The sequence below is a fragment of the Rhipicephalus sanguineus genome, chromosome 5, assembly GCF_013339695.2.
Source record: "Rhipicephalus sanguineus isolate Rsan-2018 chromosome 5, BIME_Rsan_1.4, whole genome shotgun sequence".
Classification (NCBI taxonomy): domain Eukaryota; kingdom Metazoa; phylum Arthropoda; class Arachnida; order Ixodida; family Ixodidae; genus Rhipicephalus; species Rhipicephalus sanguineus.
This window is the reverse complement of record NC_051180.1, coordinates 117,822,147-117,849,923: the sequence shown is the minus strand read 5'-3', so window position 1 is coordinate 117,849,923 and position 27,777 is coordinate 117,822,147. Positions and strand designations below refer to the sequence as shown.

General features: G+C 44.3%; 1 protein-coding gene across 1 annotated transcript in view; it reads right to left on the bottom strand.

The window, feature by feature from the left end:
- LOC119394198 (mast cell protease 1A) overlaps positions 1-27,777 on the bottom strand; it is an 81,584-nt gene that overhangs the window by 39,315 nt on the left and 14,492 nt on the right. The window contains exons 5-6 of the mRNA XM_037661474.2: positions 21,520-21,776; positions 14,345-14,490 (exon numbers count right to left, since the gene is read on the bottom strand). Of these exons, the coding sequence (XP_037517402.2) occupies positions 14,345-14,490; positions 21,520-21,776 (403 nt within the window). The remainder of the gene's footprint in view (positions 1-14,344; positions 14,491-21,519; positions 21,777-27,777) is intronic.

The window sequence follows — 27,777 nt, the reverse complement described above, 5'->3', positions numbered from 1 at the left end:
TGAAAAGCTACACAGATGTGACTGATCTTAAGCACTGTTTTTTTTTTTTCGTGGGGCACCCCATGCAATCAACTTGTGTTGAAATAAACGCGCATCAAAAACTCTGCACTTCAGAATAGGTGTCCAGATTTTAGTCATTGTGGATATCGGTTTCTCCAGTCCTGACGTCAAATCCCCTTCAGGAATGAGAAATACACGAGATATAGGAAAGGCCTTCTTTCCACATGGCAACGTTAGCTAACATTTTGTTCAAACCATGCTCTGCTCCCCCCCCCCTCCCCCCTTTTAACTTCTTCGCTTTCTCGGCCCTTTGCGGGACTAAATTTCCGGACTGCGGCCCGGTAACCGATGTCAGTTTGAGAGCCCTGGTCTACGTCAAACCAGAACGGCGAGAATAAACACTGGAAATATGAACGCTATAGAGTAAGGAGCCCGTGTCAAAGAAAATACAGCGCTGGCTTCGGCGGTGACGTCCCTGAGCGATAAATCTCGATAGACGCAAAGAATAAAGATCACTGTTCGAGGCGGAATCGAACCCAGGAATTATGCGTGGCCGTCGAATATTCTACGGCACATCCACGCCAGTGCTAAAAAACTACGTAGGATATTTATAAGACCCTTTATACAGGCGTCATGTCGCGCAGCGTCAATTGTTGTTGCAGGGTTGGCTATCCGTTTTTATAACAATGTAATGAACATTACATATGCAGTTTTACGACTACGCCAACGATCGCTAATTATGACATGTAGATCATCGCAATGTAACTTGCACTGCTTTTCGACAATACTGACGTCTGTGCCTTAACGTGAGTGATGACGTTCCGTCGGACCATAAGATCCTTTAGGTGCCAATGTATTCGACGTGCATGGTAAGGTCACAATGGGCACGCAAATGCAGAAGAATTGAAAGCCGGGCCAGCTGGTGACAGTTCCCGAACATATTGAAACACAGCGCAACCACGACGCGCACAAAGAAAAAGAAGGGACAAACCACAGCCTCTGACTGGCATCTAAATGTTATTGGAAGTAACACGACAGAAACGATTACTACTACTCTCGCACTCATGTTACCGCTTTAAAGCAAAAAAACATAGTATGTTCAAGTGCACACAACTGCTCAATTCGCACGAAGACGTCGATGCACTTCGTAACGCTTGGCTCAGAGCAAAAAACAAAAAATGATAAGATAGCATGGCAGCATTGGCTAACTTCTTCGCATGAAATCGATTCGCACAATTCGCGGGATCTGCCGGCATTTCTTTTTTTTTTTTTTATCTAGCTGGCTTCACCTTTGCGGAAGAAATTTCTGAGGTATTATTGTTGTATGTGATCAAGAGAATATTTCGCGGGTGAAAGAAATCTCGTGCTTTCTTGCGCGTTTGAAAAATCTTTACGATCCTTTGACGACTTAACAACAAACTGTCAGCTTGCCCTCCAGAGAGGCTGCACGCGTACGCCCTTAAACTTCGTTTAAAGTGCGCCGGCGAGAACACTCACGTCGAAGCACGCCCACGACGAATATAGCACGACCATTCACGGTGAAAGACGCAATTAATTACGTTTCTGGTCACAACAAACGGAAATGCCTGGCGAAGCACGCGATGCAAAGTATTGAGCGGACCTATGCTACACGACGGCAAAAACGCAGAACCAAGGTTATCTTGACCTCACAAGACAAATCAAATACATTAAAATTGTACATAATTCGTGAAATATTCATGCAGGAACTAAATGCCGACGTTACCTTTGGAGTCATGAACAGATCCACAGTGCTGGGTGGCAGTGAAAATCGTTAGGAGTCAATTCTGCGGCTTTCAGTGGATGCACGGCCGTACGCGTGCATACTGGTCGTCGGCGGGCTGATTCTGTCGGCCGACTATAGGGCGCGCATGCGCGTGGCGTGACGAACGACAGTCTGCGTCACTATGGACTCATCCTTTTCTCTCTCCTTCTTTTCCTTAAATCTATATTGAAAGCCAGTGCAAAAGTGATTGATAAGGCGGGAATGAGTCGATTATTATTATTGTCTGATATAATTGATTCGACTACTCTTGCGGTGCACCACCCCCAGCGACGAGAAAAAAACGCAGGCAACTCGTACGATGAATTCACCGAAATTGATTGCCTCAGTTTCTGTTGCCAGGACAAGCTGTATGTTTGAAAACGATTGAATTAAACGGCTGTGACGATGACTAGCATATAATAGCGCAAAAAGAAAAGAACGAACGGGCGAACGCATTATGAATGCTACTGTCCTTCATTAATTACCAAGCTGGGAAAAAAAAGGTCACGGGGTCCCTTATCGCATGCCAGGCCCGTAGCCAGGGATATTTTTTCGGAGGGGGGGTGGGGGCAATTGCCGAAGGCCTTAACTATTAAAAAAAAACACCTGTTTTCGTTATTCAATTTCGGTAAAACACCACCCTCCATCAGAATTTCGAGGTGGAAAGGGAAGGGGGGAGGAGAGCGGGCCGCTGCCCCCCCCTCCACGCCCCCTTCTTGGCTACGGATATGTCGCATGCTAAGATGACTTGACGGCGACAACCATTACGTCTGCCCTATTTTAACATCTGCACTATTTTGACGTCATTTTAAGTACTTCCAATCCGTGGCGTAGCCAGGGGGTGGCACCCCTCCCCCCCCTTTTTTTTGCCGTGGCATACAGAGCACAAAATGACACTCGACCTCATGTGCCTGCCCGGCCGTCACTTGCGATAAAGGAGGTGCCCCCCCCCCCCCAAAAAAAAAAAAAATTCTGCCTAAGCCCCTGCTTTCAATTACAGTTTAACCTCCTTATTACGAACACTGATGTAGCGAAATAGTGATTATAGCAAACTAAGTAGCAACTTTGGTTGGTCACGCTTCACCTCAGTGACATTTATTCTTTTCATAACGAAACTAAAAACATGGGAGCCGCCGCGATATCGGCTGTAACGAAGAGATCTTTCGTTTGGCGAGGCTCTGAACTCGAAAGGTGCCATGAAGAGCTCAGTAAATATTGAAAGGCGATTCGCTACCACAATAAGGGACACTTCATCGTTACAACCGCAGGCTTGTTTTGTCAAACGAACTTTGTTCTGTTGTGATTTCACCTTCTCACCTTCCGGTCTATCTAGCTTGAAACACCACAAGGAGGCACGTAAAGATTGCTTCATTTATAATGGGTTTGAAGTCTAGGATAATGCGATTGCGGGCTAGATAGCCGATTTTTGGGCGAGCCAGACTACCGAATTGTTGTAACAAATCTGCTCTAAAGAGCAGATTTTTTAAAACTCTACTGTTGCAAAGAATGTCGGATACAACGAACTGACTTATAATAATAATTATAATAATTGTTAGGGTTTAACATCCCAGAACCACCATATGATTATGAGAGACGCCGTATGGGAGTGCTCCGGAAATTTCGACCTCCTGGGGTTCTCTAACGTGCACCTAAATCTAAGTACACGGGCCTCGAGCATTTTCGCCTCCATCGAAAATGCGGCTGCCACGGCGGCCGGGATTCGATCCCGCGACCTGAGAACTTTATGGCCCCGATGCCACATCGCTATAACGAGGTTCGGCTATACTTTCACTCACATCTTAATTACTCTCGAAAACTTCTTAATTACTCTCAGTCACTTCTTACTTGACTTCGTAGTGCTATAATAAGCGATATGAGTCTTCTGGGACGCGTGGAGCCACGGAGCGCGCCGGTTGCTTCTTTGCGTTGTTTTATGTTTCCAACCATTCGTGTTGACGCCGCCGACAGTCAGTTTTCACGTCTGATGAGTCATCTAAGGCTTTCGCCTAAATAATGTTCGTGGAGTAGCACAATTGAACCTCCTAAGTAGTAGTGCTGTCTTTCGAGTAGATTCGCACCTAATGAGCTTGGTGGAAGCCTGAATTTCCGATGGAATTTCATTTTTCCTAGGCGAAAGGGGGGGGGGGGGTACGAAGAGACAGAGTGCGATGTACCGCTTTATTATGAAAACTACAGCTTAGACGAATCTTCGCGTGATGACTCTTTGTATCGAGTATTAAACACCTGTTGATCATACAGATAGGCGAAACCTGCGTAACGTAGTAGTACCATCCCATAGCAAGAAAGAGCGAGCCTAAATGGGTACCAACACCAGGCAAATCATCTAACCTTGGTGCGTACAAAGACGAGTGTGAAGTGCGCCGCGTCTGCAAGTGGAAACATTTTAAGTTCTGTAAAAGTGGTTAGGATATCGTCTACCAAGGCTGGCAGGAGAATCCTTGACGAGGTTGGCATGGCTCCTAGGATCATGGAGGAACGACGAACAACACTGAGTCAGGAAACGAGGACGACCTACATGGTGGGGCCCCTTTACGCGAAACGTACATCTACAGTATGACGAGGGTAGAGGTGAAGCCCGTGCACAAGCCATCTTGAGGAGAGTTAAAGATGACATGGACTCTGCCGTGTCGACGCAGCGCAGTGCGGAAACAGGAGAATGTCTGCGTTTGTCGGTTACAGACGGGCGGGATGTGCTTCACTCCTCCGCCTCGGTAAGTTGGGAAAGAGTTCGTAAAGATGCTCCAGTGCATCATAGCATTTCGGTAAATATCGTTTTCAACTGTTATTTTGTTACAATACTGTTGCAGCTGTTTTTGTGTGTTGTGGATATTTGTTTGCAACAATAACAATACATATTCAGTTTCTTATACTATAAGAAGACGAGTATCTAAGTGCACAGCTGATTACACAAACACCGAAGCACCAACGGTAAAAGGATGCAAGAGCACTCCTTGAGGAGGCGTCAATGAATAGGGATAGGGCATCGACAGAGGCCCCTACTGAAAGCAGCATTTTGCTCTAGACGTGTATTTACAGCGCTGGACTGAACCATGCGTGAATACACTTTTCAAAAATTGACCCCAGCAATGACAGATTTACTTTTTGTACCTCCGTAACTGTGCACAGCTCGTTAAGTGGCCAACACCTCCGTCGCCCCCTCCCCCGTCATTCAGTTTTGCAAACGGGAAACCTAACCTACGCACCTTGCCATTCTCTTGGTTCACAGCGCAATCGATCGGTGCGATTCAGGCTCAGAAACTGTATTCTACAGCTACGGCATGGTTTTTTCCTTCTTTTTTTTTAATCGCTGCAACACTTCTGCACCGTATGTTAAACATAATCGTATGTAAAAAGTGCTCCAATTCCGTTTAACATCCCCATAGATGGCTCGCACTTGCGTCACCGAAACAACTATGTTGGAGTTCTAGCATGGTGGGACGCGAAGTTTGTGGTATCACGTTAATGTTACCAGTACATCGCATGCATGCAGGTTCTTTCGTTATTCGTGCATCGAGGCTAAAAACGTTCGGCGTAATTATCACATAGAAGCACGTTAACCGCCACGTGACTATGCTGCTTTGACGTCATCAAATCCGCCACGCTGGAGTACCTGTACGTTAACAACCTGCGTCGCCCTTGACGTCACGTCCACGCTACCAATCGCGTTCCTCTTAATAATGCGGTACGTTACAACCAACGTTACTAGAACAAACGTTGGTTACAACGACGTGCTGCTTCACCTGAGTACGCGGAGGCCGAGCCGTGAAGCGGAATCCACGGAACAGGGTGCCTGTCTCGACCGGGCGACGAAGCGAGTACGGGAGGAACCCTTTGGCAGCCGAGCTTGGCGCGGCAACGGATCTCTTGCCGCCACTTCGGTGGGCCATTCAAAAAAAGCGCGGGCTCTTAACGGTTGCCAGTCCCGGCACATTGCTTCGCGCGCTCTGCGTCACGTATCAAGCGCGTCTTCTTTCACCTCGATAAGATACGAAAACAGCTGGCCCGTCGTTGCAACGAATGTGCCTCAAAGAATTATTGGACCACGAGATTTACGACACGGGATTGTAACTGCGCGTCTCCATGATGTCACGATGTCAAAGTTGTATTACGTCACGAGCTCACGCAAAGAACAAGAACTCTGCAGCGAAGAAGGCTACCCTTTACAGTGGGCTTATGCCATTCGGGACCGTGCAGCTGATGGTGACTGACAATTCTGCTCAGCCGCATTGAACAGTTTCATGGGCAGCAGGCGGGCACAAGAGACCACTAGATGGAACAGCCGACAATGATGTGCAAGCTTTCCCTACGCAGGTCCTTTCAGCTCATTCCAATGGCGGCGCCTTGCACTGTCAGTGGGGAGTGAAATCTGGTCATGTGAGTCATAATAAATAAAGTAGTAATTATCTCAGCAAGGCAAATGAGAAACTTATCAATGAACGTAGGTACTATTTCTTGGCGCGTAAGCAGACATGCGTTTCGGTTCAGTAGCGTCCACAGTACTGCCAAAAAAATTTGTCCCCGAATATAAAGGCACCCGCGTCGTCTCATTCTTACCCGCACGCGAGGCCCAGATTCAAAAACTGCGCTCTCAACGTCACCAAAGCTTGCGCGCACGTGATCTTACGGCTCCATCGCGGTGGGTCGCTAGCGGGCGTTTTGAAGTGACGCTAAAATTGATTGCAATTAACGACGCTAGCGTTAATTACACGACACATTGGAGCATTTACGATTCAGACTTGGGATTATCAGACGCAAAGCTACTAATGAAAGCATGAAAGTAAAAAAAATGTCGCTTTCAGGGGTCATTTAAGCGCTTTCTCCTCTCATCCCGACGAGCGCGCGGAAAGCTACGCAGGGAGGGATGGCAAGGGGTAACGAAGTTACGACTGCGCGCATCATGATCTTGAACACGCGCGTTGAAACGCGATCGCTTTCTCCTGTTGTGATTTCTGTGCGCGAGTTTGGCTCACTACGTAATGTTAGCAAGACTATGGAGCGCGGCGCCGGCACGCGGGGGCACCCCGCGGCAAGAAGCGTATCTGATCCAAACGCCGCTCTTGATTAATGTCGGCTATAGGGCAATATCATGCCATCTGTTGTTCGACTTCAAATAGCAGGCGCCGGCAGCTCCTCGGAGTGAGCACAAGACTCTGTATGAAAACAGAGCGCCTGAGAAGATGGTGACTTATTTGTCAGTCGCTCCAGCGCTGCGGTGTCGACTGGACTCACGTTTCTTTTGCCGCTGGCGCTCTAGGCGAGCCCGCTAAGCTGCTGCTGCTGCTGCTGATTACGATGATGAGGTCATATTCTTTGTAGCGGGCGGGCACATTTGTGCACCCTAGCTCATCATATACTAACCACAAACATAAATGAATACTAACTACAAACATAAATAAATGAAAAAAACAAGAAATATATAAATAAATGAAAAAAACAAGAAATATAAAGACGTAACAAAAAGTAACAAAATTAAATAAAGAAGTAAGAAAAAGCGCCGGAGGCGGCGCGGTACACATGCGCAGATAGTGCGGCGCCGGTTTCGCGCCGCCTCCGAGCGAAGGCATGACCACGCCGCGCGGATGGTATGTTTTTGTCAACATCTCGGACACATTTCTTGCACATCTTAGTCATAAACCTCTTCGCTTAGAAACTGATTCACTGAAAGCATCGCGGGTGCAGTTGTCGCGGCCGGACATCTCAAACAGAATGCCACGAGCAGTCTGGAGCAATAAGTTTAGAAAACTTGTCAGTCAATTGCCAGTCGAGCGCTGTCTTCAAGATAACGCCGACACATGGCTCTCTCCTTGCTGCGTACTGAAGTGAAGCGACAGCCTCAGGGTGTGTACTGTTTAATTCTAATTCGCACCCACCACGCTGGTCTCGTGGTTATGGTGCTCGACTGCCGACCTGAAGGTCGCGCGAGATCAAATCCCGGCTGCGGCGGCCGCATTTCGATGGACGCAAAATGTTAAAGGCCCGTGTGCTTAGATTTAGGTGCACGTTAAGGAACACCAGGTGGTCACATTTCCTGGAGCCCTCCACTACGGCGTCGCTCATAATCATATCGTGGTTTTTGGACGTAAAACCCCAACAACTATTATTATCATTTTAACTCTCTTTTATGGAGCGCCGCGTCACTGCATTCGTCATGGCGGTACTTTTGAATCATTTAAGGTCAATACGCCACGTAGTGCTGTTCACGCGAACTAAATCGTTGATGTCCAGAAAAGATGCATATGTTCGTATAGCCTCGATACCTGCATATACTAGACCAGGGATCTCAAACTCACCTCAGCTAGCGGGCCGCAGTCCCGAAATTTAGCCCCGCAAGGGGCGGGGCCGTGAAGGAGGTTGAACGGGCCCGTGTTGGGTGATCAAAACATTACCTAACGCTGCCATTTCAAAGAACGCATTTCTCATATCTCATATACGGTCCATTTCTAAAGGAAATTTGGTGTCAGGATTCGAGAAACACTGATCTCAAGAACGACACAAACCTGGACGCAGAATCTGAAATACACAGATTTTGTTCTATGGTTATGTTTCAACACATGGTGACCCCACAGCGACGCCAATCCAGTCTCTGTAGCGTACCCGAAAAAAAACGTTATTAATTGCAATAGGCAAGTAAATACTGCGAGTACCCTTTAGAAAATCACAAACACTTTATTCTTTGTGAAGCCGATGGCCCCTAGGTCAACGTCCACGGGCCGCGTGTTTGAGACCCCTGTGCTAGACTTTTCGTCACAGCTCGTCTCGCAACTCATGCCGGAGCCAGCCAACATATCTGGTGACATCAGTGTAGATACCCGGCACATTCGGCGTAGCACAGCCGACGCCGTAGGAGATGATTCCAACCGTGTACCAGCGGTCTTCGTGAAGAACCATCAGGCCACCACCGGAGTCACCCTGAGAGGAGACATACGGCGCACAAGTTTGCAGAGATAGAGCGGCTGACTGTTCCAGTTGTACCAAATGAAAAAAAAAAAGGCTACAGCAGCAGAGAGAGAGAGAATAAGGATGAAAGAAAGGCAGGGAGGTTAACCAGGGCTGAGCCCGGTAGGCTACCCTGCGCTGGGGAAGGGGGTAAGGGGAATAAAAGTTGGAGAGAGCAGCAGAGTCTTCCATTACACAGAAGGCGAGGCCGCGGAAGTATAACGCGGAAACATCGGCAAACACGTACACATAAAAAATCATTCCCAGAAAACAAGGGCCCGTATTCACAAAAACATGTTACGTTGAAATTGTTCATAAGAGAATATTTCAGCCAATCGTGATGGTGGACATATCATTAGAGAAGCCGGCTGGCCAATAAGAAAGGGCACTTACGAAAGAGAAGACTTGGGAAGGTGTCGCAGTGCTAAACACAATTGGGTTGCTCGCAATTAGGTTCACCAAAAAACTTTCTCGTTTACTCACAAAGCGCTCAGACATACTTAATCATCATCAGCTGCGAAATCATCAACAGGGTGAACAGCTGCGTAGGTTCATGTGTTGCCTTACGGACGCGTAGTGGGCCTTTCGCTGATTCGCAAAAGAAAAAACTATGGCGTAGTGGGCACTTAAAAACTGTACTTGCAGTAGGCATTCTAGGATAGTTTGAAACGGCGCACAGTCGTTCGTTTCCTTGTGGCATGGTTGAGGCATGTACCGAGAACCAAAGCCAGGCTAGCAATTGACAAGACGATGCGCACGGAGCCCGATTACGCTTCGCGTTCTGCTCTTGAAGGCAAAGCTCAAGCGGTCTCCAACTTTTAGAGCGCAGCTCTTAAGCGTCCATTCCTGCTTTGAGCGGCGTCGCCGTCGGTCGCGTAGCCGATAGACATGAAAAAAATAAAATGAGAAAAAAAATAACCGGGATCGAATGGAATTTAAACCCGGACCCTCTGCGTAACTCCTTCGCAAAAAGACTCATGTCGGGCAAGGAATCGCGTTAACCTATGTAATATAGCGTGGCAGTAGAGTAAAATAACAACCAATCATCACACAATGCTAATTGCGCAACGAGTGTGCGATTTAATGCTTCCGAACCAAGGAGGTTTAAATAAAACTTGCTGGAGTGGAGGCCGCCTATACTTACCAATGGGCCGCAGTGAAGCCGCGCCGCGCGCGCGGCGGCCATCTTGCCATAGGCAAGAAACGGGAGCCAAAGCGCGCCCGCCGCGCTGACCGCGTCTTTCCGCCGTGGTTTTTAATGGTTATAATAGCGAACATTAAGGGAGAAGTTGTCAAGAATAAGAAGCGAAATCGCAGATAAGAATGCGGTCAGTTTTATTCTGTTTCTTTTGGCGTTTTCCTTGCAAGCATGCACACCGAAGGGCCTGTATCACTGTTGTTGTTTTTTTTTTTTAATAATTATCCTCGTAAGAGCAGACCTCACTTCTCGGCATTCATTTTCCTGTTTATTTCGTTCGTCATGTGACAGAGTCTTATGCATATATGGAGTTCGGCCACTTTCTTTGAGCGGAATATAAATGTGGTTCCAAAGCACCACACTCGATATGCTCATCGAGAAGGATATATATATTCGTCAAGGCTTGAAAGCTATCTCTTTTCTCAAGACAAGCTCAAAATCTCCAAAAAGAATAGTTTTGGCTTTGCATGGACGTGCTTCAAGGGCATTCAGCTTGCATTCGACACTATTTCAATAGATACAGCTTTTTCGATACTATTTCGTAGGCTCGCGGCCGCTCTCTCTTACCCTGTCAATGAATCAATTAAAAACGCCCAAGTGGCATACATCATATGTTTAAGCCAACGAGCATAGTCTGTCATCATGCATTCCAGTCCCAAAGTCCGCATATCTAACCGTTTAGTCGCCCACAGTCTCAACATGTTTTCTCATTTGTCGTCAACAATCAAAGTACAGTAGAGTTTTTGTGCGGCATTGGGCTAGCTTTTTCGTGACAGTGACTCATCTGTGAAGCCAGCATTTCCTTTGATGGAATTCTGTGCACCGTTCTCGTATAGAGCCCTCTGCTGACAGTGCGCGATTAAACTTCGTGCGTACATACTCATAAGCTGATGGAGAATAGAAGTGCAGCGTTAACGCAAACGCCCGTAGCTCGGATGGAATACGTGCCTTTCTGGTCTTTTCGTGCCCTAAAGGTTGCTGTATGTATGGGGGAAGGCTGCAGTGAACATCCCCCTGCCCTACTCAGACATGAGCTTTTGATCCTTGATCTCCTTTATTATCGCTTGAGGATCGAGCCTCGCTCTTTTTGGTTAGCGTGCAATTTTTCTGCTGCAGAATTTTCATCTTGAGCTGTTTTATCTCTTCTTGGAAAAGATGAAGCATTTCTTCGTAATGCTGCCGTATAGGTGATGCAACTGTCACATCTTCAACAACATTTTTTCCATTTGAACGCATCTAACGGCCGGAGTACCCCTGGGCGATCGGTTAGGTCGCTTTATTTGCAGCTGGAAAGAGCACTGCACAGTTCAGACCTGCTGGTTTTACTCGCTGCACTGCATAAAGCAAATACAAATATAACGAAAAAATGCACGAATGTAACAAAAAACAGGTCCTTGTATATTGCCCAAATGACGTTACTTAACCTCGTAGTTGCGAGCTACTCTTTTATAGCACGAACAGGGCAACCGATAACGAAATCTCGCCTATTTATATAATTTCAATGAATATCAAGCGGTGTGTTATTTTCCTATTCGCGCTCCGCACCAGTGGTATCAACAAGCACAAGAATGTGTATCACTGGGTTTTGCAAGTGTTTTACAAATGCGTCAAGCACAGCTAGTCGAACAACTCCCAGGTCGCAGTTTTATTTAAACCTCCTTGTTCCGAACCACTGCAATGTGCTCAGCCATAATTCTTCTCCGTCATCAGCCACATGCAGCATCAACAGCGGGTACAGCAGGTACAGCGGGAACCTCACTTATACGCAGAAAGACGAAAAATGGCGTAGTGGGTGCTGTCTCTTGAATTAAAGGATTGCATCTTGAATCCTGAATCTTGAATCAGCATGTTGAATTAAAGAATACTTCCGAAATCTCGAATCAGTAATAAAAACTGTGCCAGGCACAATGGACAAAATAGGACCACCCAGAGACCAGCTTTCGATGGGACTGTGCTGCGCGTTCCGCGCAGGGGCATTTTAGAGTGCAGCTCTTAGGGTCCCGTTCCTGCGTTGAGCGGCGTTGGCGTCGGTGTAACCGATAGAGCGAACGAGGACGAAAAAGAGCGAACGCGTAGCACTCGAGCGCTGGCAGTTTCTGTGGCAATGAGTAACGAATGTTACATTGCTACGACTGCGCGAAGCCAAAACTTCAAACACAGTTGGCGTTGCCCCAAGACGAAGCTGCGCTCAGAGTTCGCATTAGGCAGTATCGTAATCGTCGATGAATTTTTTTCTTGTTCTTTTTTTATACTGCCTTTCAGTAGGCTTATCATATTTTCCAGCTCCAAATGTGCGCCCCATTTCACAGTTATCATCACCACGGCGCCCATTCGATTCTCGGCCACCTTCCTCGTGCGTGCGTAGTGTACAGATACAGTGACACTTGATTCATTCAAATATAAGGCACGGTTTTTATCTTGCTTTTCTACTTAGGAAGCATTCGCACATACTTCTGTGCGAACTATGGAATGCAACACAAGTGTCTCCCTATTATAAGGTGAACAAATCCGTAAACAGGGGTGGGTGCTCGAGCCAACGTTTCGACAAGTAGACTCGTCTTCTTCAAGGCTGGAACTTGTATTTTTTGGGGTTCCAGTTCCAGTTCCAGACAAGTCCACTTGTCGAAACGTCGTCTCGAGCACCCACCCCCTGTTTACGAATTTTTTTTTATCGCGAGCTTCCATCTTCCACTTCCTGCCGTTTTTTGTATTCCCTACTATAACGTATCATATCTAAACTTGATTGGCTGGAAAGATGAAAAGTAGACTGCGAGAATGGCTGGCATACTTGTGTAGAGCGTCAGGTCAATTGGTCAGCGGTGTATATATATATATATATATATATATATATATATATATATATATATATATATATATATGTATATATATATATATATATATATATATATATATATATATATAGGCATCGCGGTGGAGTGGCCGTAGCGTTGCAAGTAGTCAAGTAGATCCTCCGTGAGAAGTCACAACGTTGTTTATTTCGACGTTTCAGCCAGAGTCTGGCCTTCATCAGGAATGAAGGCCAGACTCTGGCTGAAACGTCGAAATAAACAACGTTGTGACTTCTCACGGAGGATCTACTTGACTATATATATATATATATATATATATATATATATATATATATATATAGTCAAGTAGATCCTCCTATATATATATGAAAAGTAGATCCTATATACTGTGACTTCTCACGGAGGATCTACTTGACTATATATATATATATATATATATATATATGCATCGTAACGCATGCTAGTTCCTGCGGTGCAAAAAGTATTGTGGGCCGAATCATAAGCTACGCAGGGTTCTTCATCAGAGGGGGGGGGGAGGTTCATCGCAGCGCCCCCCCCCTTCCTATTGAGTCAATGTGTGGAGCAGACTTTGCGCACCTACCCCCCCCCCCATCTTATGTAGTAACTTGGGGGGGGGGGGCGCATGGCGACCATAACCAGTGTGAATTCACAATGCTCCCACCGGAATATTTTCTCGGTCGTGAAAAGACGTTCTAGACAACATCCCAAGGTGATTCCAGGCGTAGGTGGCTGTTTTGTCGGCGGTGCACGAGAGCACGAAAACGCGTCGGTGGACGGAGAGTGGCGGTGAAGTTTTATGAGGTACAGCATTAAAGTCTAGTGGCGTATTTGCACCACGTGATTGTGCCAGAAGTCACGTGACGCGAGGCGTTCCCTGAAACGCCATTGCATGAGCCGGCAGGTCGCGTGATCTCGCTTTGACCAATTATGATGATGGTGATGATGATGATGAGTCAACATTTATTGAGCCCAAGCTATATCGGTGGGGCACGCAGGCACCAGACGAGGTGGTTCCCTAGTTACGGGACCCATATGTTCCCAGCAGCTCCTGGTCCCTGTCCGTCAGTGAGAGCCGAGTCGGTAGGGCGGGGCTGGATAACAAGGTCTCCCATCACTCCAGGGGTTGGGGATTGGGGGTGTTGGGGGGAAGGGAAGGAGGAGGGTCTTGAGTTGAGTAGTAAGCGCGCATTTCAAATCTAGCAGCGCGTTTGCGATGATGATGATGATCAAAACTTTATTTCTCCCAAAAGGGGGGCCGACCCAGAGATCGGTTACGCTGCTTAGAGGAGGTCAGCGGGAATGCCTTGGGACGCCGCGGCCTCCAATGCGCGTGAGATTACCCGGCGTTGCTGTGCCGAGTCGGTGGTACGCGTTTATGACGCCACGTGATCTCGCTCGCTATTCCCGCACACTCACGCAATCACAGCTTCGCTCTGCGAAGGTATTCACGGCGTGGAACAGGCTGAATTTTTTCGTGCTGTTACGCCCACCGCCGCCAAAAATCAATCACCAGCTGCGCCTGAAATTATCGTACAGCCCTACCCTGGCTACTCCCCCTGTCCCTCGTGTCTATACCTGGCAGGCGTCGTAGCCGTAGCGGTAGGCGCAGAACGAAGTCATCGGGCTGTAGAAGTAGCCTTGCATCTTAGCCACACAGTATTCCTGCGGCTTGATGGCTTGCGTGACGAAGAGCAGGTACGGGTTGCGGTGTTGTTTTCCGGCTGCAAGTACACACATTTCAAAAGGCGCGCAGACACGAGCACAAGAGAAGGTAAACAAACATCACAAACGCCAACTTCCTGTAGCTCAATTTTATGCGCGTAGCTATAGTTAGCCCAAAGTTCTATCGTTCGTATTCCTACGTTTCCTGAACGGACTAGTCAAGCATCAACGGGATTTCGTCTTTCGTCAATAAGCTTTGGATACGTCCTATTTTTTTTTTAATGTTTACGGGAATAATCAACCACTGATAAAACATAACAGCGTGCCAGTGTGTGGGTAACCTTGCTTAACCTTGTGGCCATGTCATTGGCTTGCAAAACTCTTTCGTCTGGTGACAAATACTATAGGAAGCTGCCAAAAAAATTACGAGCCCTTCCCATCTCGGAAAAGTGGGGCAGCGAAGCTTGGTGTGTGCGTGCCTAACCTACTCTTTCTTTCTTTCTTTCTTTCTTTCTTTCTTTCTTTCTTTCTTTTCTACTTTCCTTCTTTCTTTCTTCCTTTCTTTCTTTCTTTTTTCCTTCTTTCTTTCTTTCTTTCTTCCCTTCTTTCTTTCTTTCTTTTCTACTTTCTTTCTTTCTTTCTTTTCTACTTTCTTTCTTTCTTTCTTCTTTCTTTCCTTCTTTCTTTCTTTCTTTCTTTCTTTCTCTCTTTCTTTCTTTCTTTCTTTCTTTTCTACTTTCCTTCTTTCTTTCTTTCTTTCTTTTTTTCCTTCTTTCTTTCTTTCTTTCTTCCTTTCTTTCTTTCTTTCTTTTCTACTTTCTTTCTTTCTTTTCTACTTTCCTTCCTTCCTTCCTTTTTTCTTTCTTTCTTTCCTTCTTTCTTTCTTTCTTTCTTTCTTTCTCTCTTTCTTTCTTTCTTTCTTTTCTACTTTCTTTCTTTCTTTCTCTCTCTCTTTCTTTCTTTCTTTCTTTTCTACTTTCCTTCTTTCTTTCTTCCTTTCTTTCTTTCTTTTTTTCCTTCTTTCTTTCTTTCTTTCTTTCTTCCTTTCTTTCTTTCTTTTCTACTTTCTTTCTTTCTTTCTTTTCTACTTTCCTTCCTTCTTTCTTTCTTTCTTTCCTTCTTTCTTTCTTCCTTTCTTTCTTTCTTTCTTTTCTACTTTCTTTCTTTCTTTCTCTCTTTATTTCTTTCTTTCTTTTCTACTTTCCTTCCGTCTTTCTTTCTTTCTTTCTTTCCTTCTTTCTTTCTTCCTTTCTTTCTTTCTTTCTTTTCTACTTTCTTTCTTTCTTTCTCTCTTTATTTCTTTCTTTCTTTCCTTCTTTCTTTCTTTCTTTCTCTCTCTCTTTCTCTCTCTCTTTCTTTCTTTCTTTCTTTTCTACTTTCCTTCTTTCTTTCTTCCTTTCTTTCTTTCTTTTTTTCCTTCTTTCTTTCTTTCTTCCTTTCTTTCTTTCTTTCTTTCTTTTCTACTTTCTTTCTTTCTTTCTTTTCTACTTTCCTTCCTTCTTTCTTTCTTTCTTTCTTTCTTCCTTCTTTCTTCCTTTCTTTCTTTCTTTCTTTTCTACTTTCTTTCTTTCTTTCTCTCTTTATTTCTTTCTTTCTTTCCTACTTTCCTTCCTTCTTTCTTTCTCTCTTTCTTTCTCTCTTTCTTTCTTTCTTTTCTACTTTCCTTCTTTCTTTCTTCCTTTCTTTCTTTCTTTTTTTCCTTCTTTCTTTCTTTCTTTCTTTCTTTTCTACTTTCCTTCCTTCTTTCTTTCTTTCTCTCTTTCTTCCTTTCTTCCTTCCTTTTCTACTTTCTTTCTTTCTTTCTTTCTTTTCTACTTTCCTTCTTTCTTTCTTCCTTTCTTTCTTTCTTTCTTTTTTTCCTTCTTTCTTTCTTTCTTTCCTCCTTTCTTCCTTTCTTTCTTTCTTTCTTTCTTTTCTACTTTCTTTCTTTCTTCCTTTCTTTCTTCCTTTCTTTCTTTCTTCTTTTTACTTTCTTTCTTTCTTTCTTTTCTACTTTCCTTCTTTCTTTCTTTCTTTCTTTCTTTCTTTCCTTCTTCCTTTCTTTCTTTCTTTCTCTCTTTCTTTCTTTCTTTCTTCCTTTCTTTCTTTCTTTCTTTCTTTTCTACTTCTTTCTTTCTTTCTCTCTTTATTTCTTTCTTTCTTTTCTCCTTCCCCTTCCTTCTTTCTTCTTTCTTCTTTCTTTCCTTCTTCCTTTCTCTTTCTTTCTTTCTTTCTTTTACTTTCTTTCTTCTTTCTTACTTTCTTTCTTTCTTTCTTCTTCTTTCTTTCTTTCTTTCTCTCTTCTTTCTTTCTTTCTTTTCTCCTTTCCTTCTTTCTTCTTCCTTTCTTTCTTTCTTTTTTTCCTTCTTCTTCTTTCTTCTTTCTCCTTTCTTTTCTCTTCTTTCTTTCTTTTCTTCTTCTTTCTTTCTTTCTTTCTTTATCCTTCCTTCTTTCTTTCTTTCTTTCTTTCTTCCTTTCTCTTCTTTCTTTTCTACTTTCTTTCTTTCTTTCTCTCTTTATTTCTTTCTTTCTTTCCTTCTTTCTTTCTTCCTTTCTTTCTTTCTTTCTTTTTACTTTCTTTCTTTCTTTCTCTCTTTATTTCTTTCTTTCTTTCTTCTTTCTTTCTTTCTTCTTTCTCTCTCTCTTTCTTTCTTTCTTTCTTTTCTACTTTCCTTCTTTCTTTCTTCCTTTCTTTCTTTCTTTCTTTTCTACTTTCTTTCTTTTCTACTTTCCTTCCTTCTTTCTTTGTTTCTTTCTTTCCTTCTTTCTTTCTTCCTTTCTTTCTTTCTTTCTTTTCTACTTTCTTTCTTTCTTTCTTTCTTTCTTTCCTTCTTTCTTTCTTCCTTTCTTTCTTTCTTTCTTTTCTACTTTCTTTCTTTCTTTCTCTCTTTATTTCTTTCTTTCTTTCCTTCTTTCTTTCTTTCTTTCTCTCTCTCTTTCTTTCTTTCTTTCTTTTCTACTTTCCTTCTTTCTTTCTTCCTTTCTTTCTTTCTTTCTTTCCTTCTTTCTTTCTTTCTTTCTTTCTTTCTTTTCTACTTTCTTTCTTTCTTTCTTTCTTTCCTTCTTTCTTTCTTCCTTTCTTTCTTTCTTTCTTTTCTACTTTCTTTCTTTCTTTCTCTCTTTCTTTCTCTCTTTCTTTCTTTCTTTCTTTCTTTTCTACTTTCTTTCTTTCTTTCTTTTCTACTTTCCTTCCTTCTTTCTTCCTTTCTTTCTTTCCTTCTTTCTTTCTTCCTTTCTTTCTTTCTATCTTTTCTACTTTCTTTCTTTCTTTCTCTCTTTCTTTCTCTCTTTCTTTCTTTCTTTCTTCTTTCTTTCTACTTTCCTTCTTCTTTCTCCTTCTTTCTTTCTTTTTTTCCTTTCTTTCTCTTTCTTTCTTCTTCTTTCTTCTTTCTTTCTTTTCTATTTCCTTCCTTCTTTCTTTTCTACTTTCCCTTCCTCTTTCTTATCTGTCTTTCTTTTCTTCTTTCTTTTCTACTTTCTTTCTTTCTTTCTCTCTTTCTTCTTTCTACTTTCCTTCTTTCTTTCTTCCTTCTTTCTTTCTTTCTTTCTTTTTTCTTCTTTCTTTTCTTTCTTTCCTCCTTCCTTTCTTCTTTTTCTTTCTTTCTTTCTACTTCTTCTTCTTCTTTCTTCTTTCTTCCTTTCTTTCTTTCTTCTTTCTTTTCTACTTTCCTTCTTTCTTCTTTCTTTCTTTCTCTCTTCTTTCTTTTCTTTTCTACTTTCCTTCTTTCTTTTCTTCCCTTTCTTTCTTCTTTCTTTTCTTCCTTCTTTCTTCCGTTCTTTGTTTTCTACTTTCTTTCTTTCTTCTTTCTACTTCCTTCCTTCTTACTTCTTCCTTCTTCTTTCCTTCTTCTTTCTTCTTCTTTCTTCTTTCTACTTCCTTTCTTCTTTCTTCTCTCTTCTTTCTTTCTTTCTTTCTACTTCTTTCTTTCTTTCTTCTTTCTACTTTCCTTCCTTCTTTCTTTCTTCCTTTCTTTCTTTCTTTCTTTCTTTCTTTTCTACTTTCTTTCTTTCTTTTTTTATTTCTCTCTTTCTTTCTTTTCTACTTTCCTTCTTTCTTTCTTCCTTTCTTTCTTTCTTTCTTTTTTTCCTTCTTTCTTTCTTTCTTTCTTTCTTCCTTTCTTTCTTTCTTTCTTTCTTTCTTTCCTACTTTCTTTCTTTCTTTCTTTCTTTTTTTCTTTCTTTCTTCCTTTCTTTCTTTCTTTCTTTCTTTCTTTCTTTTTTTCGTATTGCGCGATGCTCCTTCCTAACTTTTTCCTTGTATTGATCCACCCCCGCCCCTATCGAAAGCTTTCGGCACGTAAGGCGGTTTTGCACTGCCTCCAGGATCGGAGGCATTGCAAGCTTTCTGCAGCTCACCTGGTTTTGTGCTGCCTTCGTGATCAACCCACTTTTGATCAAGCGACGATGTCGTGCAATGAGGTCATCATGTGACGTCACTGTGCGTGACGCCACTGTGACAACACAAATTTCGGCGATCTGTGACGCCGCGAGGACGACATCACGTGATGATTCTTTTTTGCCTCACTCGTGTTGACGCCGACGCCGCCGATGGTCAATTTTCTCGTTTGATGAGACATTTAAGGCTTTCGCCTTAATACTCATGTGACCAGCGCACCTTCGAGGGTCGCATTTGCGTACACCTGCATTTGTGTGCCTTCTCCGGCGCCGGGATTTTCGCGAACGATGCCGCCGCTGCCGCCGAAATCCGTAATTCATAAAAGCTTCGCTTAACAAGTGCGACACTTGCACTGAGGGTTGTCACTACATGGCGAATTCATAAGCTCATAACGCCGTTCTCTGATACGGAATTCAATGTTAAGTTCAAGCAACACTTGATATGGAACTAGTTGCTAATACATCACAACTAGTCAAAGATTAAGTTAGGTTCAAGGTTCTTTTTTCTATGCGAGAAGGAGTGAGGTGGAACTTTATTCAAGGGAAATAAGAAAGGGGGATCTTGGAGCCTCTATTGCTGGAACCCTACGTCCAGGGCTCCACCGGCCTTGGCACCCACCGGTCTTGATCCAGGAGCTCGAGCTGCACTCCCAGGTCCGAGCTGGCGAGTTGTGTCCCCCACTGCTCCGTACTAGGTGTTAGAGGTTGGCCGAGAAAATTGGCCAAGTCGCTTGGTTTACGATCGCACCCCCACGAGACGTTGTAGAGAGTCGGCCTAACGCCGCACCGCGGACACACGGCGAGATAAAGCGTCGGATGCATTGCGCGTAATTTCAATAGATGCGGGAAAACGTCCGCATTACTTGGACATATTCTGCGACCCTACTGTCATCACAAAGCAAACCTGCGATACTTTAGTGATGCAGGTGGGCACCCTAGCCCTTCTCACATCCTGTCATCACAAAGCAGTGGCAGAGAAGCGTCACAAAAATCACGTCATCTTCACTCAGACTAAAGTGGCCTGGGTGAGTCTTCGAGCCTCTTCTCCCGCCGCCACTTCTAGCGCTTCACAGCTCAGTAGACCCTCCACCTCCTCCTTTTTATACAGCAGAGCTGTTGTGGTCGAGGTTTGCCGTGTGTCGTAGGTAGAAAATGATCATCATTATGAACCGGCACGCGCTCAGTCACAGCCCAAACACTTAACAGGAGAAGCTGCAACGAGCGGCCCCTAATCGGTGTTTGCCACCCGTGTGTGACCTTGTGAATTTTTACAGGACCATTGTGGTGAGTAGTGGGATTTGTCCGATTTCTGAGTCACACACGCGCTATAGGGGTTTTACAGCAAGGAGGTTAAAAAAATTTTTTAACCTCCTTGTTTTACAGCAGAGCTGTTATAGTCGACGTTTGCGTGCAGTGTCGTAGTTACAAAGAGAAAGTAAGAAAGAAAGAGAAAGAGGGAAATCGATAGAAGGAGAGCGAAGAACCAGTGAAAAAGATAGAAAGCGAAAGAACGACTACAGAGAGAGAAAGAGAGAAAGGAAGACATAGAAAGAATTAGAACGAGAAAAAATAGAGAAAGAAAGGGAAGAAAGACAGAAAAGGATAGAAAGACAGAGATACCAATGGATATACAGAGAAGGAGGCAGAAAGACACAGACTAAAAAAAAAAGGGATAAGAGAAGAGAGAGCAAGCGTAGCCATGTACAATGAAACCTCGGTGATACGATCACGGCTCGTACGAATTTCGGGATGGTACGAATTTTTCTGGGGTCCCTGCCAAGGCCTGCAATGTATTGGAGTACGGTTGTTGCGAACCGATTTGTACCCCGCGACGTTTGATACGAACGTACGCTAGCGCACAGTTACGAACAGGTGCTGCCTGCGCTGTCGCGCAAGACGTGGCAGTCAGGGGCGGGCGCGGGCACGCGCGCTGCGCGACCATCAATGGTGCGTCGTTACCTCCAAAATGATGCAGCAGCGTCCTTCTACTGTGTTAACACGTGCCTGCCACGTCGATGCAAGCCATGTCCCCGTAATCAGACGTTCTATGAAACAAGACTGAAACTTGGGCTGTGGGTCCGTCATGGAGTCCCATTAAAGGTGGGCGAAGACCCAAAGAGACGAAGCGGACGGCCTTGGTGAAGGAGTTTGGCCTCCATCTATCGTGTGCAAAGCGCTTCTTAAGTCACTTTCGCCGCAGTGCTCTGGTGTCATGCAGGAAAGCGTAGTAAGATTAGGAAGGGGCTACTAGCGGTCACGGGGCGCAACACATCTGGTCCATTAGTTACACACGCGCGCATGCACCGTATATTTACGAGTACAAGTATGATCGTTGACGTGTAAAAACGTTACTGGCAATCATTCAGAGCTGTTCATGACGTCGCTGCGGCCCTGAGAAACACTGAATAAAAACGTATGCCAACTTTCTTTTGTCGCACACTAATTTTCCACGTTTTCTGGTGATACGAATTTCGGATGATACGAATATTTTTGGTAACCCCGCGAGATTCGTATCACCGAGGTATTACTGTATAGTACAGAATAGTGGGAAAGAGACAAGTTAAGGCGTAAAAGCCTAGCCAAGTCAGGACCAGCTAGCTGCCCACCAGCTGTGACCCAGCCTTGCTCGAATTGCTGCAAGTTGCGCAATTCTTTTTTTTTTTCTGTTGAAGTTCTTTTCTGCAACAGCAGCGTTCCCGGCTGGCTATACTCACATTCGGACGTGTAGCCCCAGCCGGCCACGATGCCGATGGTTCCGGGCAGTGGAGGGAAGTCCTCGGTGGGAAGGCACACGGGCTGCACGCGGTTGGAGAACTGCAGCTCGTGCGACAGCTCCAGCACCGCGATGTCGTTCATGAGGGTGCGGTCGTCGTAACCCGGATGGAGCGTCGCCCGGACCACGGCGGACCGCTGCGCCAGCGCCAGAGTCGTGTGGCCGTACAACACCGAGAGGCTGGAACGCTCGCCGTGGCTGCGGCGACGCTTGGAGTAAATTTTCAAAGTGCGATTTCCGCACTACTGCGCATATTGCCTAATGAAAGCAGAGCAGGAAGCTGCTGTAGCGAGAGACGAGAGAGACGTGGCGGCGGCCGACGTCGCCGTGCCGTAAGCTCGACACTTTATTACAAGGCGGTAGCCGAAGCAGAGCGGCTGCAGCGTCCCGCTAGGTTTGCTTGCTTGCTTGCTTGTTCCTTTAATTTTGGCTCTCACCCACTACGGGGGATTGGCCATGAACCGGCGGTTAATACAAGGTGAATGGATGGATGAATAAACTTTATTTTGGTCCCTGGGAACGCGCCCTAGCACGTTGCGGGCGCGTGCTAGGGCGCATTCTTAGGGACCAAAATTAGAATTTAGACTAAGGAAAAAGGAATTATTCGGTCGTCTACGGTATATAAAAAACTTTTCTAATCATTCTTCAAGTTGAAGAATGATTAGCTTATGTTCCAATAAAAATAAGAATAGAACAATAATATGGAATTCAATCAATTAGCGTCAAGAAGTCCGAAGTACCAAATTTTGAGGATATCTTCTTGTGTCACGGAGAAATTCGCAGACACCTATGCAGACGTTCCTGTTGCCGTGGCCCAGAGAAGATGCCCCAAGAGAAAGAACATTTTCAGAATTAAGAGGAATGCTTAATTTCCTTAAGAAAATTTCGAAATGTTTTCCTACAATTAGTAAAACGACGGCAATGAAGTAAAAAGGGTTCGATGTTTTCAGGCTCTTGGCAGTAAAAGCATAGAGGAGATGGTACCAGACCAGACCTGCGTAAATAAAAATTAAGAGGAGGAATGCGGCATCGAAATTTTGTAAGAGACACTTCCAATTTACGAGTGGGACACAATTTATTATCCCAAGGAAAAGAAAGGTGACAATATTTTTGACCTCGTAATTTCATTTTTATGGAATCCTGACGCAAGAAATACTTGCGGAATCTGGATTCAGTAATAAAAGCTGTATCAGGTACAATGGACATTACAGGACCATCTAGGGACCACCGCGCGAGAGCATCAGCCATTTCGTTTATGCATATGCCACGATGACCTGGCACCCATACCAGCCGCACTGTACACAAGTTTTCAGGAATTAATGACGTAAATGCATTTAAAATAGAGGACTCGTTCATGATGAAACAAGCGCAAAATGTACGAAGACTCAGAAAGGACACAGGACGGAGCGTTTACTAGCAACTGAAAATTTTATTAAATGTAAATAGAGGACTCGGAAGGAGAAACTGAAGTGAGAGATCTACATACGGACAGGGAATCAGTAATTACTACAACTGCCGAATCATTTTCTGAAAGTTTTCGAAGGGCTAAAATAATTGCTAAGAGCTCTGCTTCGAATGTGGAAGTATAATCTGGGAGACGCAACAGGAATGACCAAGATAAAGCTTCTCAGACAATGGCTACTCGGGAGCTTCCTCTTCACTCATGGATGCATCAGTAGCAATTACGGTAACAATTCCCAACTGAAGCAAATGGTCCTCTAACAAGTATATAATATATCTAGAAGGTAGAAGTTTTGAATTAGATGAGCATATATCATCAAATTGAATTTTTGTTTAAGCCAATGGGTTATCATTTGAGACGATGTCGCGTATGTTATCGTTTAAAGGCTCTAGCTGATCTTGCACAAACAAAACTTGGGGCTTATATATCCATCATTATATCCATCATTATATATATATATATATATATATATATATATATATATATATATATATATATATATATATATATATATATATATATATATATATATATAATATATATATATATATATATATATGTCAAGGCTCATTAAAAAAACATGGCTGATCCCTCTGTCATAGGAATCGGTATAACAGGAGAGTGAAACGTGTCTTCACAGACGTAGTTGAGCGCTTGTTGTGCATTCTTTCACCCCAAGCGAGCGCGAAGGAATGAATGCTACAGCATCAAATTGTAATGTTACGCGAAGAACGGCAAGCCGCTCAAAACTTGCAATGCGCTGCTCAAGCAGAAAGGACGCGCGGAACGAACATACACAGGATGAGCGCGAACTGTCGCAGTTGTAACTTATTTCTGCGTGAGCAGCGCGCTCCTTTCGCAAAAGCGCCGCTGCAGTGAGCGAGGTGACCTTCGTGCTCTCAATGGAAACTTTCAGGCAGAGCGCAACACGTACAAACCACCGAGATCACGAGATAAGCGCCCGCACGAGCGACCACGCCCTGTCGAGGCGCGCGCTAATCCGCGTGGGGGACGACTTTAAAAGCGCGTTCTTCGAGCCCTTCGCGCCATCTCGCTAGTGATAACGAAAACTCGTTGTGCCGCCGATCTCTGAGTACCGCCACCAGCGAATGGTGTACATAAATAGCTTGCCGTTAGCATAGCAGCTAATATGCCTTCTGGCGGAGTCGTTTAGCGCTGCGCGCTGGCGATCGAGAGGTCGTAGGTTCGACTTCCGGTGACGGAACTTTTTCTTAGTTCTTTCTTTGCCATATGTTAGTCTTTTTATTTTACAACGTCATATCCGTGACGGAAATGCGTCAGTGGAGCCGTGGTGGACCCCGGCATAAAACACTTTCATGTTAAAAATGTTCTCGATTCAGACATGAATACAAACTGTAATCGTCTAAGTGAAGATGCGCAAAAATTATTAAATATGTTTTGACGGTAAGAATGCGGAATCTGCGAGCTAGAGGGGGGATTCGGGCTTCTCGATATAACACACGGTTCGCAGTAAATTTCGGTGCCCCTAGACAACTACGAAGAGCCTCTGGCTCTAAAAGACACAGGGGATTAAGTTTGTATGCTGGCACCCCAGAGAATAAGACGCAACCAAATTCTAGAATCGGACGAACATACGGCAAATAACAATTAGATTTTCCCTGCGTAGGCCAGTGGGGTGTCGACCAAGCTTACGAATCACTCCAACAGCGCAAGTTGCCTTAGATTTAATATGCTCACTGTGATTTCGTCAACCTAGTTTTTCATCATAAAACACACCTAAATATTCAACGCAGTCAGTTTGGAGAATTACTTCTTGACGATACTGAAGTGAAATGCTAATTAGAGCATTCAAAGGAAAAACAATCACAGTACTCTTGCTAACGTTTATGGTCATTCGAATTTATTCAAACCATAATTCTAATGTTCCGAAATATGCTTGTAATGTTGCATGCAATGAGTGAATATCACACGCAGAAGAGAAGAACGCAATGTCATCTGCATATACATATACACTTGAAAGTTATTGTGAGACGGAACTGCGCTTAATAAAACATTAAATAAAACAGGAGAGAGAACGGAACCTTGAGGGACCCCTCAGGACTGACTATATTTTGGGGAAGATAAGCCAGGTTGGGAAGAACAAAATTTCCTATCCTTTAGAAACTCATACAACCAATTAACAATACATTGCGAGAAGTTGAAGTTTTTTAATGAATTGAGCAGGGTGGCATGTTCTACACGTATGCCTTAGCCCAGTCTAGAGTTACTAATGCTGCATAATGACGCCTGTGACGAGCAAGCTTAATTCGTCCCTCTAAATCTACATGCGCGTACCATATGGAGTATCCAGGTCTAAATACTATCTGACAGGAGCTCAAGATTGAGTTATCTGCTATAAATTTGATTATTTTAATGTATAATACTCTTTCAATTAATTTTATAACATGCGAAGTTAGTGCGATGTGTCTTATATTATCAACGTGAGCACCTACTCCTTGTTTTTTAGCAGGGGAATTATTTTTGCAATTCTCCAATCTGGAGGAACCAAGCCATTGCCGAGTGAATGGTTGACAAGATTAAGGGGATCCCGAGGAGACACCTCAAATAACATTTTTAGCATGCCTGTCGTAATGCCGCCTGGACCTGGAGCTGAATTGGGGAGAGATTGGAGAACAAGCGCGTGTTCTTCTATAGTTACGCTGACAAAGTCACCTACGCAGGAAGGTTTGGGGGAAAAAAGATTGTAATTGAGAGGTGAAGCGCTTTTGTAATCCCAATGCAATTCCATCTAATAAGTCAGCCAATTCTGTCGGAGTTAATACAGCATACTCTATGTGTATGGGCGCAGAGATTGCGTTACGAGACCTAAGAAATCTAAAAAGAGCTTCTTTGTTCCTACTTTTTGAGAGAAAGGTATAGCGATTTTAATTATGTTTAGCTTTCACCATGGAAACAGTTCTTTTAAATAGGGGTGTGCGAATATTCGAGTTTCCCATTCGAATCGAATACTTCCGAATCGAATAATTCGATTCGACTTTCGAATAGCTAGTATTCGAAGTTTCGAATAATTCGACAAGACGAATATATAAAACCCGACAAAAGCCAATGGTGCAACTTGGTTAGGGTGGGGTGGCTAAAACTAATGCTAACGTCGCCTTTCGTTAAACTTTCACCGACATCCTGGTTCAAAAGCGAGCGCATGTTAATCTTAAAGGAGATTATGTCATTTCCGCACGTAGAAAAACACATGAGAAAATCGTCAAGTCCTTGACAACTTCGTTCCCGAAACGAAGGCACGGACTTCTTGCTGTTCTTGCGTAGTTCGGTCGCGTATGCTGCAAGCGCCTTAAAACGACCTGACTTTGGCCTGCGAAACCCTAGGTGATTGGCCTTGCATAAAAAATTTTTTTCACGCTAAGCACTCGCCACTGCCGCACCGCACCACTCGTTCAGAAACTCCAATCGTTCCGGCGCGCAGTTAAAACGCTGCTGTGAACGGGCGCCCAAAGATTTTTGAGCCCGGAGCACCCATGGCGATGAAGCACAACATTACCGTTGTCAGATGAGTCGCATTGCACGACCATACGGGCAGAAAAAAGCTACCTACCGTACCCCCTCTGTTAGGAGGTTAGGAGTGGCGCTTCTTACTGGAATGGTGGCTCTTCTATCAACATGCTTGCGCGCCAATAAAAGTTGAAACAAAAGCCACTCCCGAACAAGTACGTAATGAAGCTGTCAGCACACCGTAGCGTCCCTGATTTTTCCTTTGTCTTGCCGTAACTGGCGGTACACATTTCGCGTAAATATACTATTCGATATTCGATTCGATATTCGATATTTTTGGCCACTATTCGGCAATATTCGATTCGAATTCGATTCGATATGAAATTTCACTATTCGCACACCCATACTTTTAAACATAGCTTTGGCGTACTTATAGTTACTCCAATTAGAAGGGCACTGGTTAATCAGAAGTTTTTCCCATGCATCCTTTCTGCGCCTGTACTATCGTTCCCAGTCTGAAGCCCACCAGACACTTACGGGCTTCCCTTCTGCTGAGGCTACAGTGAACTGTGATTTTTTCATAGTGCATTTTAAAACCGAACAAGGACTCACGACTTTAATGCCATTTTCAGAGCTAGTCGAAGAGGACAAAGCTGAGTGTAAACTTCTTAAAATTTTGAACAGTTTACAAAAGTGCGAGTCTGATGATCCAATGGCACCAAAGGGTAATTAATGTCAATCCTTACTGGGCAGTGATCACTATTAGTTGCAGTATCAACCACAGCCCAAGAAGAGATAAGAAGGTTTGAGCTAGCGAATGATAAGTCTAAAAGACATCTCGTGTTACCTCGTATAAATGTAGCTACTTTGGAATTAAGACATGTGCAGTGGCGTAGGCAGAAATTTTTTTCGATGTGGGGGGGGGGGGGGGGGCACCTCCTTGATCCGACATTGGGTCTGGGCAGATAAGTGGGGTCGAGTGTCATCTTGTGCTCTGTATTCCGCGAGAAAAAACATTTCGGAGGGGGCACGGGCCCGGTGCCCCCCCCCCCCCCCCCCGCGCTGGCTACGCTACTGGACATGTGTAATTGGTTTTACTTATCCAGTTCCACAGAATTTTACCTGATGCGTCTGTGCGGTACCCCCAAGATACACGATGTGAATTAAAGTCGCCCACGAATAATGTGATCGGTCTACAGAAACTCTGAATGGTGTCACGAATACCTTCATCTAGCGTGAGCGTGTCCTCTT